The 15,848-nt window shown below is 38.6% G+C and overlaps 1 protein-coding gene across 2 annotated transcripts in view; it reads left to right on the forward strand.

Annotated features, from left to right (window-relative positions):
• Positions 1-15,848, forward strand: part of TULP4 (TUB like protein 4) — a 112,198-nt gene that overhangs the window by 57,488 nt on the left and 38,862 nt on the right. For both annotated transcript variants that reach the window (XM_062488880.1, XM_062488881.1), the window contains exons 2-3: positions 9,003-9,131; positions 9,447-9,608. In XM_062488880.1, coding sequence (XP_062344864.1) covers positions 9,003-9,131; positions 9,447-9,608 — 291 coding nt within the window. The remainder of the gene's footprint in view (positions 1-9,002; positions 9,132-9,446; positions 9,609-15,848) is intronic.

Here is a 15,848-nt window from a genome sequence, read left to right on the forward strand (position 1 = left end):
GTAGAATAGAGCTAGTTGATTCTGAATTGGAATGGTTTTCAGTAGTGTTTACTGTTAACCTGTCTCCTCTGTTTTGTTCTGTTGTTGCATTTTTTTTTCTTTAATTTTGTTGGGAGTTTTTAGAGTGTGGTGTTGGGGTTTCTTTTGTGTAATCACTTGGTGCTCCTTCTTTTTGGATATTTTTAAAAGGAAGAGAGACAAGAAAAGCCATAGATTCTCTTACAAGGTTTCTGTATCTCTGCATCCAATAATTTTCTCTATTTTTAGCCAGGTTAAAAAAAGTAAAGATAGTATGTTGAATCTACTTTATGCTTGAGGTGTTTTGGTTGGATTTTTTCTTCCCTCAAAACTTCTAACAAAGATGTGCATGGACTCTGAATTCATATAGCACTGATGAGGCATTGGTGGATGTCAGTGAGTGTTATTTTTGTTCTTAAAGCATGAAGTTCATTTACAATGAGCTTCTCATATTCAGTCCAAAGGTGAATGCAAATGTAGGAGTTTTTGAAATGGTCCTGATTTATACCATCTGTAATGTAATTTTGTCAGATGTTAGTTAAATGAGCATTAGGCTCATGCATTTTTAATTTAATGTAGTCTAAATATCAGAGTTTTTAAATCTACTGCTTTTTTTTCTTGTGGGAAAATACTCCACCATAGATGTTCAAACTCAAGGAACTTCCAGCTCAGCACAGTTAATGCATGTGTCTTGTTTTAACAGGAATGAACCTTTCCTAATGGTGCTTGTCAGTGATTTGCTAGAAAGAGGAGGAACTATATTGTTCTTGGTATTTTGATCTTATAGCAAAATAGTTGTTGATCTTTAGCTAGAATAGTTGTCTCTGCTTTCTTTATTATGGTGTTTTATCTGTACAGCAACTACAACAAAGTGAAATCCTTTTCTTACAAAGGAAGGCGATGAAAGTACTATTTTATCTTTTGCTTATCCTTGCCAATAGTAAGGTTTGATTTATTTTTATTTGACTTGGACTTGCCCTTGTGTTTATAGGGAGCATGTATGGGTGGTTAAACAGGCGTATCTTACAGCCTAAGTACAGGATGACCATGGAAAAGAGACAGTGGTAGTAATGTGCATGCTGTAAAGCAATTTGCCTCAATGGAACTGAGTGTGGCATAACTTTAAAATGATTATTCTGTGGCAACAGCTGTCTTTTCTGTGAAAGAGCTTTTGGGATTTGAGAATCCTTGTAAAGGGAAGGGAGTCAAGAACACACCGTAGACCTCTCTGTCACACTGTTGTCTGCAAGATGGGAGAGGAGCAGACCTTCACCAATTTCCCCTCCAAAAACATAATAGTGTGCAGTTATCTTGTGCATATGGGTGATTAAGTCTTAAATTTTCATCCCTTAATTATTTTCTTTCAGATTATAACCAACTATTTGCTTTAAGAGCCCTTGGAGGAATAGCTAACAAACTTACTCAGCTGAAAACCAGTAGCTACACACCATCTTCTCATCCATGTTAAATTCTTATCACCTGCTATTTTTCTCACATGCAATTTTCTGTTCTGACCTGTCAAATCTGCTGCTGCCCAAACATATGTATGGAATGTAGTTTGGATACAGCTAATTTCTGTTGGTGTGGGTTTTTTTTTTTTTTTCATGTCTCCCACAGCTGTGGTTCTCTGAAGTCACAATTAAATGTGGTGAGTTCAAAGTGAAAAGAGTAGTTCCTTTAGAGCTGTGAGACAGTTCATTCATAGGAGCATTATACTTCTTGTTTGGTACCTGTAAAGAGTCTTGGGCGTGTTTTCCTCTAAAGTAGGCAATAACGTAACACATTTTGTGCTCTGTGAAGAAATAAAATGGTTATGTGGCAAATCCTTGGGACTAATAGACATTGAGGAGGGTGTATTTGTAAAAATGAAGTGTGTCATTTAAGGAACGTAAGGAGACTTGTAAAGCTTTAGAGCTTTTCTGAGTCCTCATCTTGGCAGTTTACTATCAAGGCCCCTAAATGTATTCAGTGAGATGTTGACAGTCTAGGTATATTTAAGACAACATCTAACACTAAAGGCATTCCTTCCTCAAAGCAGCTCTCAAAAAGAATTTTTTTCCCATTGTCTGTTTGCCAAAATAATTTCCTCAAGCTTTTAAAGATCAGACTGGCACCCATTGCGGATTGGATGCCAACCCTATGATACCTTTCAGAAATAGGTATATGTGGTGGGTTGGATACCAACCTCAAGATACCTTTTAAAAATAGGTGTGTTTGTCATTCATCTGCAAAGCAAATAAAATTTGCTGGGGAGCATAAACATTGTTCCCTGTGGGTGTGCAACCACACTGTTGCTTGCAGAGGCCACCAGCCACTCACACATTGAGTGAGTGAGTGAGTGAGTGAGTGAGTGAGTGAGTGAGTGAGATCACTGGGGGAGTGGATACCTCCCCTGCACCTGCTCGGAGGGTTATTGCTGGTGAGTTGCAGTGCTCCTACTTGGCCATGTCTCTTTCTGCAGCTGCACAGGGGATCACCTGGTGTGTGCCCTGAGCATTATGGAAACAAACACCAAGGAGAAAGGGTGAAAAAATTAGAGCAAGTGAATCCAACAGTGGCACAGAGCTTCTAATGTATCCCTGCATTGTACTTAACTTCAGAGCTTTACCTGAGGTGTTAGAGTTAGGAATTTGGAGTAGGGTTTCACATGAAAGCCATGGACAAATCTGTGGTCAGAGGAAGGTACAGGGCTGGACCTGGATGTTTCATTTCTATTAAGGTCAGCACTTTCTTTCTGATCCAGCCTTACCTCTGATTTCATTTACCACAAGGCTGAGTCCCCAGGTGACATGCTTCGCTTACTGACAATGTTATACCATTAAATCAGATTGTAAGCTTAAAAAAATTTTTAAAAAAAATTGAAACTCCTTTTCAAAGAGCAGAACAAGCAAGATGGCAACAGCTGCAAATAATACACATCTTTCAATGAAAATGTGGGATGCTGGGATAAAGGATGTATGAGTGGCAGTGGAAAGTTGTGCTGGTGGCAGTGACCAGACCCGCAGGGGCTGTGAGCAGCTTCTGTGCCCTCAGTGCAGGGCACCACTGACCAAAGCTTATCCCAAGGCAGGGATAATGATAATACATGACATCTGTCCATCAGTTTTCTGGAGGCTGCTCCAGCCCTTATAGGAGGAGAGCTCACTTTTGTTGTTAAGACTAGAGAAACGTGAAGAATTTGGGTGGTGTTTCCTGTCTCCCAGAAGTAATTTGCCATTCATCTGTAACCCCTCTGTAACCTGCAGCCCCTATTGTGAGTTGGCAGTTTTTCTCAAGAAATGTAAATGCCATTAAAGACTTGCCATTCTTTAGCTGCAGCATGATGTTTGTTATTAATAGTAGTAGTTTCTTCTTAGTAATAATAATTCCTTGATGGGTATCATACCTAGGAAAGTGACAGCTCTGTATGCAAATGAGGCAGTTCCATCCGGTTGTAATGTCACTGGAAACAAAGTCAGAGCTCTGCAGGTGTGGGAGAGATAGGGAGCATATCACTGGAGAATGCAATAGAAGACAAGGAGGATAGGAAAGATGGGTGATGCCAACTCACTGTCTACCACATCTACTGCTTTTTTGTCTGTTATTATTAGTAGGAGAAATACTTGCTTGATGCTCTGTGTGATTGAATTAGTTTGAATTGAGAGAATTATCCTGACATTATTGTAATCGCACGAAATAAAGGTCATAAGGGAAGGTGAAAGAACAATTGCAAACAATCTGCAGTGTGAAAAATTAGGAGAGATAAAACTTAAATAACCTTTATTTTTAAAAATACTAATATTTAAAAGACAGTTAAATGTTTCATTGAACTAAACATATGCAGAACTATTTAGAACTAAATATTGGTTATAGGTAAAAGTACAGTGAGAAGCAATAGCTCATTAACTACAGCTCCACTGTTTATTCTGGGTGCCTGTTCCAACTTTCATATTATATTTTAGTTACAAAAATCGACTTCAGTTAACTAACTTCAGTTAGTTAACTAGTGAATGTACAAAGCTGGCACAGGATCCTCAAGGATTGATGGGATGTGTATTCATGCACATACCCATGTTATATGTATGTAATATATATATATACACGTGTGTATATATATGTGTAGCTGTATCTCTCTGTACAGTGGAGGGAGAGGCACTGAAATACAGGAGCATGTGAAGGTGGTAATTGTTTTCTCTGGTTCTTGTACTTCAGTGTTCCATTTCTGTTCCCCACTGCTCTCCCATATTTTTTCTTTGATAGATATGCTTACAGAGTTTTTCAGTTGTGTGGCCATTAATAAACTCTAATGTGTGCCAGTGTGTTGCACCTACTGTATACACATATTTATCCATACTTGTAACCATGCGTAAAGATCAATGTATTTATTAGGCAGCTGCATAACAGGACTACTTGATAAAGCAAATAGGTGATGCTCAGTGGTTCCAGGTAGATTGTCCAGTTCCTTTTGTCAGTGCTTTCTTTTGGCCTTTATATGTTCCTTTAAAAAGCTGAGTAGTTTCCTAAAAGCATAGGAATGAAAGAAGTCTTTGGATAGACTGAGTCCTGTACTCTGCTACTGTAGGCAATAGCCTATTCTCCTTTGTTATTCAGTCCTGGGAACAGTTAAGTCTCGTGCTGTCCCTGCTTGGAAGGTGGAACTATTTCAGTGACTTTCAATAGCATTAGAAATGTATGATTTATCTGGGGAGGGAAAGGCCAGCTATTCCATATGCTCAGTGGAGTTACAATGCATCACATCCTGTGCACCTGGCAGAGATGTCAACTTCACTTGTAATTGCAGGAATGCTCATGCCGGGTACAGGAATGTGGCTCTTCAGGTGTAGCAAGTTGTGCTGTAATCAAACATTGGCATGGAGTATTCTCTGCTCTCTATTGCTGTGGCAGTCCATCTGCAAGCACATCTATAGTGTATGTGAAAACAAATGCTGGAGGAGACCTCTATCTTTAGAGCCTATGCTTCTCCCAAGGAAGATGGATGGAGGATCAGAGATTTAAAAATATGAGTCACTGTGACTCACTACAGTATATCCATAATAAAATCTATCTAAATTTGGTAAGGAACTCTAGGAACTAATTGTCCTAGGTACTTACCCTTTTAATTTTTTTGTAGATGCTTGTCCTTTGCTTCTCTAGCAATTATATACTGTATGTACAGAAATAAGATTTCAGTAATGACTGTTGTGTGGTATTCTAGATTAAGGACTTCTGTTCTTGCAAAACTTAATTGATGTCATATTTTCAATTATCTCCTTCAAAAACCATAGTGAAATTAGGAATAACAAAAGCTATCCGAATGCTTTGAATTTTAGTGGTCTTGTATTATTTTAGAAAATGTGAATAAAATTATTAAAAGTGTCAGTAGCGTGTAATAAATTTAGATTACCAAATGTGGTTTCTGTTGGGAAGAGATCACATTTACTATAAATCACACATTTGTTACTCCAAAATTGCAGTTATTAAAAATTTCTTGTCTAAAATCTTAAAATAGAAAACAACATTGTTAGCAACATTAAAGTATGCAGTCAGTTCTTGGGTAGTTTCTAGCACATTTAAGATTAATTAAATTTAATTCCTAAACTTGAAGTTTGCAATTAAACCAGAGATGTTAAAGGTCATTTTTGAATCAAAATTTTTACCACTATTCCTTGTATAAAGAGAAGGTCAAAGAAAGTGTAAGACTGACTCAAAAGCTCACAGCTTTGTGGAAAGCATCCTGTTTAGGGGCAAATCGTTGGCCTTTACATTGTACTTAATATCTCAGGCCCGATTTTATTCATGAAGGATCATGTCCTGTGTGAGGCAGTGGTTTAGAACTTGATTAATACCTGCGATACATTTTTTTTCAAGAGTAGAACAACCATAATTTGTATTTTTTTAATAGAATTTAAAAAAACAAAACACAACCAACAAACAAATAAACAAAAATAATTAGACAATATAGGAAGGCTGTGTGGACCACAAATGGTGCACAGACTACTTACTTTTTGTGTACCAACATTCTTGCTCTTTTGAGTATAAGATGAAACAGTTCAGACCTTCAGTACCTACATGAAGATGCTAAGTAGAAAGCAGAGGACCATAAAGGCAGAAGTAAAAATGGATCCTCTGTGAGTTGAAGCTCTTAGTGAAAGTAATGATATCTTTGCATTTATGAGTTAGCAGTAAAGTTCCTCTTTATAGAGGGATAATTGAAGCTTATGTGTTATTTAAGTGTGCTATCAATGGGACATGTCTTCATATGCTTTGCATTCGAGCCAACATAAAAGCCAAGTCATCTTAATACGTAGGGAAATCCTTCCTTTCTGTCTCTCTTCTTCAGCATGTTAAATGTCTGGAATTAAATTGGAAGTAACTCAAAGCAGTTGTGGACTCAGCACCTGTAGTCAGATGTTAAATGCAAATTATGGCATCATCTTTAAAATGACCTCGTAAAATAACACTTGCTCTGTGTTTAAATGAGTTGAATTTTCAAATTATGAATTTGCTTCCTTATGAGGCTGTTATCAGAAGGCATTGAAAAATCATTGTCTTGCTTTCATGTCTGATTATAAAGCAATACATTTATTTTGGAAGTTACTAATTTGTATGCAATTGAGATAGATGGAGGCTCTAGTTGATCTTGTTTACATTCAAATGCACTCTTGGGTGTTTTACCAAATCTAAACAAAAGACAGGTTGAACAGAATCTGAAATAAAATTTTCAAGTTTTATCAAGGTTCCTATTTAAAATAGAAAAGAAAGAAAGCACAGCAAAATAACTATTGTCACTTTGCCCATAATTCATATTACAAAGTCAGTTTGTGTGTCTAATCTGTAAAACTGTGTGTTTTTCTCAAATCTTTGCCATACCATACAGGACAATTTTAAGACAGGTAGTAGCATTCTTAATGGTGTTAGCTAAAGCATTCATGTTACTTGAACAACGAGTTCTCTTTTTTTTTTTTCCCTAATTTTTGTCTAGCAATCCATTCTGGTATGATGCAGAATTCATTTGGTATGATCTGTGAAACATGAGCAGTGTCTAAGTGTTTTAAGATGGGTGTTTTAGTGGTGATAAGTAGCTTCCACTCATTAATGGTCATTATTAGCCTTAGCAGCTTGTGTTTAAACATATTTTTTTTCCAGTGTTTTCCTTGAGTTTTTCTTCACTTCTTTCATAATACTGTTAGGTATTGCTGGCAAGTACAGTTATGTCATTGTTGCATTTTGCCTCAGGGTAAATGAAATTATGGCTCTGTGTGTTGGATTTATATCAAAATGAAAACAAAATTTTGACAAATCTGTGCTATTCTTGTTTAGGTGGAAGGGATAGAGTGAAACCTCCAACAAAATGCATCTGCTTGCACTGCTCTAATGGAATATTTTATTTACTGCTCTTTCAACATAAGAATTTTTTAAAAAGCCTGAGTGTGATATAATCCATCTAGGGGCACAGTATAATTTGCCCAGCTGGAAACAGGACTGGTGACTTAGAGTGCAGCTGCAAGGTTATATTAAGTAGAAGCCAGTGTTTTTCTGCAAAATCCCAAATGGCATTCTTCTAAGGTGTGTACCGACAGAGAGGTGATTTGTCATACTTGCTTCTCCCCATGGTCTTTACATACGAATGAAGAAATGGTTTTCCTGAGGTTGTTCAAGGGTTCAAGGGTTGATGCTTCAGACTGGTGAGCTCCACTGCTAGACACGTTTTTAAGTTGTGACCTTGACACTCTGAGTAAGTGTAGCATTCAGTATATAAGTGTACGATCATCCCTCAGCTGTCAAGTGTAGGGTTCAGGTATGCATATTTGTATCCTAGTTCTGAAAACGGCTGCTGATTTCCTTGTGAAGTGGGAAGGGTCTGTTTACTTAGAGCTCATCTTGGGACTGGAATCTTTAGGAGAATTGGACCATCTCTCTAAACAGCAAAATATATTTCAGGAAAACTTTGCCTGTCACTTTTAGATGATTAATTATCTATTTAGTTTTATGAAAAAGTGTCATTACAGCTGGATGTTTATTAAGTAATTGAAATAACACTACTAATTGAGTATTTAATACATGTTTACTTTGTTTGCATACTCTCTGTCTCAGTAAAATAGCTGGGGGGGTAATTTACTTGTGTGTGAATGTAAGTGTCCCGATATATCTACATGTTTTTGAAATAAAATTAATTTGGAAAAAAAGTTTTTTAAGAAAAAAACAATTTGGGATAAAAAGGTTTTTTTAAGAAAGAGTCACTGACAGAAGGTAAATTGTTTTACTGCTAATTTTTGCTTCAGGCACTAGGATGATATGCTTTTTTCAGTTTTATACTGAGGTCTCAAAAGATACTGTATTTGTAAAACTGGCATTAATTAAAAATGAGAGAGCAGTTTGTAGGTTTAGACTTGATTAGGTTCTCTAGAAAAGCTCAGATTGCTCTAATGTGGAGAGAAGAATCTAAAGCTGCTTTGTATTCCTTCTACACTCAGTAGCAAAGCAACTTTCCTATGAAATTTCTATTTTTTAATAACTTGAGACTCTCGGGGGTCATTTTGAATATGGGTATTCAATCTGAGTATTTAAATTGTGTGCAGAGCATGCCACTTTATTTGAACTCAGTAAGAGGTGATGATCAGACCAAAAGTCTGACAGCCTCTGAGAGTACAGTGGGGGAATCATTTGAGGGAGTGCTGGATAATCTGTGCAGGGCTTCCTGTCTGCAGCTTCTGTAATGGAATTCTGTGTTCCAGTGTTCCCTGTGATTTTATTGAAAGTGTGCAATGCCTTCCCAAAAAGACCTGACGGTGAAAGATTGCGCATTTCCTGACAACCGTGACAAAGCGATTCCAGCTGTTCTTGAGAGGCGCCTGGTGCTGGGCCAAAAATTGCTATTTTGTGCATCTTTAGGGTTTAAGTGAGATTATATTTATTTGCCAGTATTGTTTAACTGGTTCTTGTTAAATAGCTGTTAGCACAACATGAACTTTCGGTAATGCTGTTTTTGTTTATAATCTTCTAAGGTTGTGCTGGTGAGGTGGAATGAACCATTCCAGAAATTAGCAACCTGCGATGCAGATGGAGGAATATTTGTTTGGATACAATATGAAGGCAGATGGTCCGTGGAGCTCGTGAATGACCGTGGGGCACAGGTTGGTATGCATGTTTTCTCTGCAGCCAAGAGTGATCAGGTCCTGAGAGACCAAATGAAGAAGACAAGGAAGAGCACTTTATACCTTTTGAAAAGCACAGGAGAAAATGAAACATTTCTTTATTTAAAGGAATGTGCAAGAATTGTCACAAAGGCACTTGGTAAGCATAGTGCTTTCTCCAGTAGGCATGATACCACATCTTTGCCTGGGCTAATAGTTGGCCTGTCTCATTCTGTGCACTGCTGCCTTTTATTGAATCAGTAAAAACATCCTACATGGCCCATATATCTACTTTTTTGTCTTTGATATGTTAAGGTAAGCGACTTTACATGGAGCCATGATGGGACTCAGGCACTTATCTCCTATAGAGATGGATTTGTGCTGGTCGGTTCAGTCAGTGGACAAAGACACTGGTCTTCAGAAATCAACTTGGAGAGTCAGATTACCTGTGGCATATGGACTCCAGATGACCAACAGGTAATGAAAATGGGGCATTTAGGGGTGTCAGTTGGGTGGCATTGGTACTCTATGGAATACACCTCTTAAAAAGTTGCCAAGTGAAATGGTCGCTTGTTAAGATCAGTTTCCATCAAAACTGCTGCTCCCACTGATAATTAAAATTTAATTAATCCTGTTCTTATTATGTGAATATGATAGTGTCCCGAGTTCCCTATCATCACTTTTCACCCTGATTCACACACAGGCTTATTCAAAGTTAGTTGTTTGAGACAGGAATCTGTTAATTGTACCCTTAATTTGTTGTTACAGCTATCTTATGAATGCATTTGAGCAGAGATGCAGCCTGGACTATTAAGCATCTGACTGGTCATTTCTGTATAGATTTGTCCAGTCTGCACTTGCAGCAAAAGCAGTTCCAGCAGCAGATATGGTTATGTCTTGCATTCACATAAGCAAATGTATGTAACTGAGTGTTGAAGAGATGTCTCAACCTTATGCAAATAAAATTTAAAAGAATAAATTTTGCTGAGCTTTGAAAAAGCCAGTTAAAATCTTCTTTACCATGTTTCTAAAGAATTATACAGTAGTGGACGCAGCACCATTTACAGCATGGCTGGAGCTGGGGCTCTGGTTTCATTTGCAGAATTTACACTGGTCCCTTGCCTTTCATTGCTGAGGTGACTGGATTAGTCTTTCCTTCCACATGCTTGCTTTCACTGTGGTTGTGTATGTGTGTATAGTTCAGTGCTGAAGGAAATGGTGGGTATGGAACAGTGCAAAGAGAAACCCTGTTAGGATCACAGATGGATTGTTTTCCTTCCTTCATTTTACACTGCCATAGAAAGATGCTGGTTCAAGGCTCAAGGTACTATTGAATTTAGAATATTATAAATTCATCCAAGGTAGAGTTATTTTGGGAGTTGCTAGTGGAATATAATAACACTGATAATATACATTTCTGCAGCAGCCTTTAATAATTTTAGAGTATTCTGCAAAGAATAATGAATTAATTATTGCAACACTGCTTTTTAAAGCCAGGGAGTCTGCCTGCCTCTTTTTGAATCTAGGGAAATGTAAATCTTGACAATAAATAATTTACTTGAGATCAAGAGGAAGAGACAAGCAGCAGAAGTAGGTGGGGAAGCTAAGATCTAATAGCTCTCAGTCCTATGTTTTAAACATGAGGCTACCCCACTTGTATGATGCTCAGTTGTTGCTACTGTATTTGGAAATACGTTCACTTGAGTGTTTAATTTGGAGTGGCTGACTGCCTTTAATTCAGTTTAGCCAATATGTTTGTACTTTCTAATCTGCATGCATTATTTTGAACATAATGGCCAATTCCAGCTATGTGAAAATGACTTACTTGACTTACAGACTCTGCTGCTGACAAACTCACTGAAATAGAGACCCAAACCAGCCATGAGCTTGATGTTGCTCTGCACAGTTCTCCCTAACTATGTGGTTTGCAGGGGTTTGCATGTTAAGTGATGATGGATCTTTGTACTATTCTCTGGAGCTGGTGGAAAGAAGCGATCTTCTAAAATATATTTAGATGTACTTGCCTCTGGAGGCACGAGGAAACATGAATCACAGAGGTGCTGGGTGAGAGACTGTGCTCAGTTCAAATTAAAAATAGCAAATGGGGGGGAAGGACGTTGCATACATTACACATAAATAAGTGTTTATGGAAATGGATACCCTCATTAGCTTATTGCTTTACCTAAATTTTCTCCTGATTGGTACATGTGTGTTTTAGTTTGAAAAGGGAAAGAACCAACCCCCAACAATGTGCAAATGAGAACAGAAAACTGTTCTAGTCAAGAGTAGCTTCAGCATCTTCCCTATTGCTTAATGTACTCTGCTTGTCAGTACAGTGATGGGAAGATAAATGTTGACATTTAAATTTAGATTTTTCTACTGTTCTTTTTGTTACCCCTCTGGCTCCATGAAGGTTGTTGCTAGTGAAAGTATTCCTCGAAAGTATTACACTCCACAGTCCCCATGACCTTTAACACAATTATCTTTAAAATCTACATTTCCAGAGAGATTGTATGGCTCAGTATCATTTTTATATAGTCCTGATAGAAATTTGTTCTATATAGTCTGTCTGTTCGCCTCACTCTTCAGTTCCTTAATTTTCTCCTTCACCCCCCTTCTGCATGCATCCTGCTGATTTCTCCTGTCTCCTCCATCTTTTCTCTTGTATGTTCAGCACCAGTAGGCTGTCCCCTCTGTCACCCCTTGCTGTGAATGGCTCTTTGGCAGCTCTTCAAGAGGAGGGTAATTTCCTACCACCACCTTTCTGTTGAAGACAAGGAAAGGTTGGAGCTGCAACATTGGCACCATCATCTTGTTGGGCAGTGTGTGTGGCCTCTGGGTTTGTGTCCTTACTGTGCTTCAAGTAAAGCACCTTGGAGCTAGTGACTAATGTGTAGGGACGGGATGAAAGCTAGAGAGGTGGCCAGGGCGGACTACAGTCCTGCTGAAATTGAGCATATAATTGTATCTTTTAACTGATTTGATACATACTCTGCCCTTATTAAGTTATCTGCCGATTTTGTTAATACTAGCCAAAATTGTTCTGCATTTTCTTTTAGGAGGAGAGTATTATCATTCTTCTTGTGGCTTAGTTGTTTTTCAGGTTTTTTGAGCTCTCCTTTTTTACTGGGGACAAACTTGTTTTGAGTCACATGGTTGACTGCAGTGCTTTTTCTCAGCATCATCTCTCTCAGATGAACTTCTTACAAAGGTCATTGGCAGATTTTTACTATAGTTCACACCCAGATCTTGAATATGGAGTTTGTGCTTCTTCAGCTAATTCAGTAGGTAGGCTTTTTGAATGTGATTCTGCATGTTTGTTTTGGAGGACTAGGAGTCACTTTTCTCACTTTATGGTGTGTCTGTAGTATGTCCATTTTCTCTCTGAGCATTGTGGAATGCTTCTTCTGGCATTTCCTCCTCCTGTACCCTATAACCAGAGCACACATCTGGCCAAGACAGAGCCCCATTGGACTCTGGGAGATGTATAAATGGAAGATTTTATAAGACTGGGCTGTCTATCTCTCAGGCAGAGTGCCATGCTTGTGTTAAACTTGGATGGATGGAAGTACTCAGGAGCAGAGCTTTCCTTGCAGTTTTTAAGTTTTTTTTTCAGGGCTACAAGAAGCTGTTGGAGTCATGTGGAGTATTTTTCTGGTGAGCAAAAAAAGTATATTTGAAATTAAAAAAAATTTGAAATATCTGAGAATGCTCTATCCTGTCCTGCAGCATTGTCCTATGCTTGTTTTCAAAGAGGGAGTGTACATACCAAGCAGATTGAGGACTTTATAAGTGAGAAAAGCTTGACTTTTGTCTTACCAAAGGTTTTATTTATAATTACAGAAGCAATGTCAATAAGTAATTGAGGATTTTTCCTAAGTCCACAGGTCATACAAAACATCTTTCCAGTGCTTTATCTCCCTTCCTATGTGTTTGCTGAGCTTGCAGTGACATTTTTCTATCAACTTTCACTGCCCTCAGGCCACCCTTTCCCTTTCCTTCTCCCTGTATTTTACCCATTAAAGACATTAACTCTCTTCATGACAGAGAAAGACAGAGAACTGGGAGAGGGTCTGATTATCCCTTCATTTATAGCAATACAGTGTAACTCCTTGAACTTTCCTGAGGTTGTTCCTGTTGCTGTTTTGGTGTGTGAAGAGGGAAATCACTCTCCAATAGAGGAAACCCTCAATGAAAATGAATTAATATATTTTAATTCCTGCATATCCCAGGAGGTGCTGGTAACCTATAGTTGTTCCCTGCATCTATGCCAGTACAAATTATTAGACTTTTCTGACAGCTGTAAGTGCCTGTTTCTGGTTTTCCCCCCCACCCCTTTTCCTGTTGTAAGCATTTATTTGTAGAACTTCAGGCACTGGACAGGATTCTGTTTGGCTAGGACATGACAGGTATACACACAGGTTTATGTGAACTTTGCCAGCATGCTTCCTTCTGTTTGCTTTGAAAATAAGTATATAAGCAGCTAGGCTAATTTGATTTGCATTCTGCTGGGTACAACATTAACTGTTGTATGAGGTCCTATTGCGATGCAACATGCACGAGTACGAAAAATGTGCAAATACAGGCCCCAAGGTTTAGCCTCTTCTGTGCCTAATCAGACAAAATTGTGCTCTCGGTGAAACAGAAAAGCAGCACCATGTTAGGAACAGATATCCTGTGCACTGAAGGGTCTTATAATGCACTGGAAGAAAACAGTGAGACCAGAGATGAATTGTGTTGGATCAAAGGCAGCGCAGGGTGCAGGAGCTCTGTGTGTTGTTTTTTTAGAAGTCTCTTGAAGCTTGCAGTAGCTGCATGCAGGGAGGCAGTTTCTGAGCCGTTACTCACTCTTGCTCCGAAGACTTGCCGTCCTATTCCCATGGTAACCATAGAGATGCTTCAGCATCTTTTTTCTATGACAAGCAGGAGGCAGGGGCAGGCTTCAGCTCCTTCCCCTTGCCTGCAGTGTATCAGGGTGGAGCCCAGGACCCAGAAGGGAGCTCCAGGTGAAGAAGGGGATTCATGTTGTTCCTGGGTCCATTGGTGGAGCTGGGTGGGATCCCTGTGCTGGCACAGCACGCGGTTCCATTTGTGTCCCTGAGCACGATCAGCACTGTGCTGTGCCCAGCTGCTGCCGTGTGGTAGCCACAGCTGTCACGGGAGGAACAAGAAGTGCTGTAGAGTGGTTACCAGTGGCATCAGGTGTTTCATGAGCTTCTCTCCGAGTTCTTGGGTTTGGTATGGCTTTAGTCCTTGGCGGGAATTTCACCTGATAAATCCCCTTTAGCACAGTCTGCTCTTGGATCCCCTGTTTTGGTCTGTGAACTATGATTTGGAGTTATGACTACCTTCTCAAGGAAACGGTGCTGCGTACAGCTCCTAAGCTGAAATTAAGGACAGTAGCCTAACCTAGCTTCCAGAACACAGCTCAAACCCATAGAATTTATAATTGTTTGGAAATGTTGCGTCTGTTGGGGCCCTGCTGTTGCCTTCCACCTACATCTGCATTTGCCTGTGGCTTTGAAACAAGATGCCTGTGCTCCCACGCACCCTCCTTGTTTTGGTTTTATTCAGGTGCTGTAGCACATGTTTAATGTGGGCAGTCCTTGCTATTATGGTAGTCACTCTGATAAAGTTTAATTATTCTCAGACATCTGGATGTGTGGAAAAAATCTTAAAGATGGCTTTCTAATGAGTTGACAGAATGATGAAAGGGAGCTACAAAGGAGCAACTGGGGCAATATGGGGAAAGTAGCTATTTACCATAAGTATTATCATGAATGAAGAGAAGGAAGGACAAAATGGAAAAGGTTACAGCCTGTAAAATTTGAAAGTGTGAGCAATTATTTTGGTCTTTATTAGAATAATTCTTGTTCCTATTAAGGATTTACAGGTACACATAAAGGAGCCTTAAAGATGCCAGGGAATAATTATATTTTTGTGTCTTAACATACAAAAATGCATCATTTTCTCCCAGCAATTGTAGATGCAGACCCAAATGATGGTTACAGTGACTAGGGCCACTCAAAATTGCACTCTTAGATACAGTAGTTGAGGAAGATCTGAAAGCCTTACTTTCATTGATGGATGAATTACTCAGATTACTGGGAAAAATGGCTGGAGGCTTTTTATAGCATTGAAGACGTGTCATTAATTAACCAGGCAGTTTATTCAAGCCACAAGGACTGCAGACAATGGTTACATCGCATATAAGCATTTTAACACTGCATGCTGCATAATTGAGCAGCAGCATTAAAATGCAAAAGTGAGGACAGGGGAAGGAGACTTCAGTTGTCTTTCAAGATAAATCCGTTTTGTTATATAAAACAAACAGATAAAACCCATCACAGCTTAACTGTCTAACGTTTTGGACTGTTTTTAGAAGCATTTCAAACCTTTGTGGCAAACTTGTGATTTAAAATAATGATTTCTGCTTACTTGTGCTAAGGGGTCTGTAAATGTTTACTAAGCTATTTCAGCATTTTGTAAACAAAATATGGGGGAGGGGTTATAAACTTAAAATGTTTAAATATTTTTGCAGAGACTTTGTATTCTTGTTTTATATATTTATACATACTGGAAGGCAGTAACACTTTGGTTTTGCTCTCTGCTTGGGGGACTTGATTTTTATGATGGTACATAATAATGACAGGTTTTGTAGGAAAAGTAATGTGAATTTTAAGTGCTATTTTGCCTTTCTCCCGTCTCTTTTTATTA

This window comes from Cinclus cinclus, chromosome 3, assembly GCF_963662255.1.
Source record: "Cinclus cinclus chromosome 3, bCinCin1.1, whole genome shotgun sequence".
NCBI classification, from domain to species: Eukaryota; Metazoa; Chordata; class Aves; order Passeriformes; family Cinclidae; genus Cinclus; species Cinclus cinclus.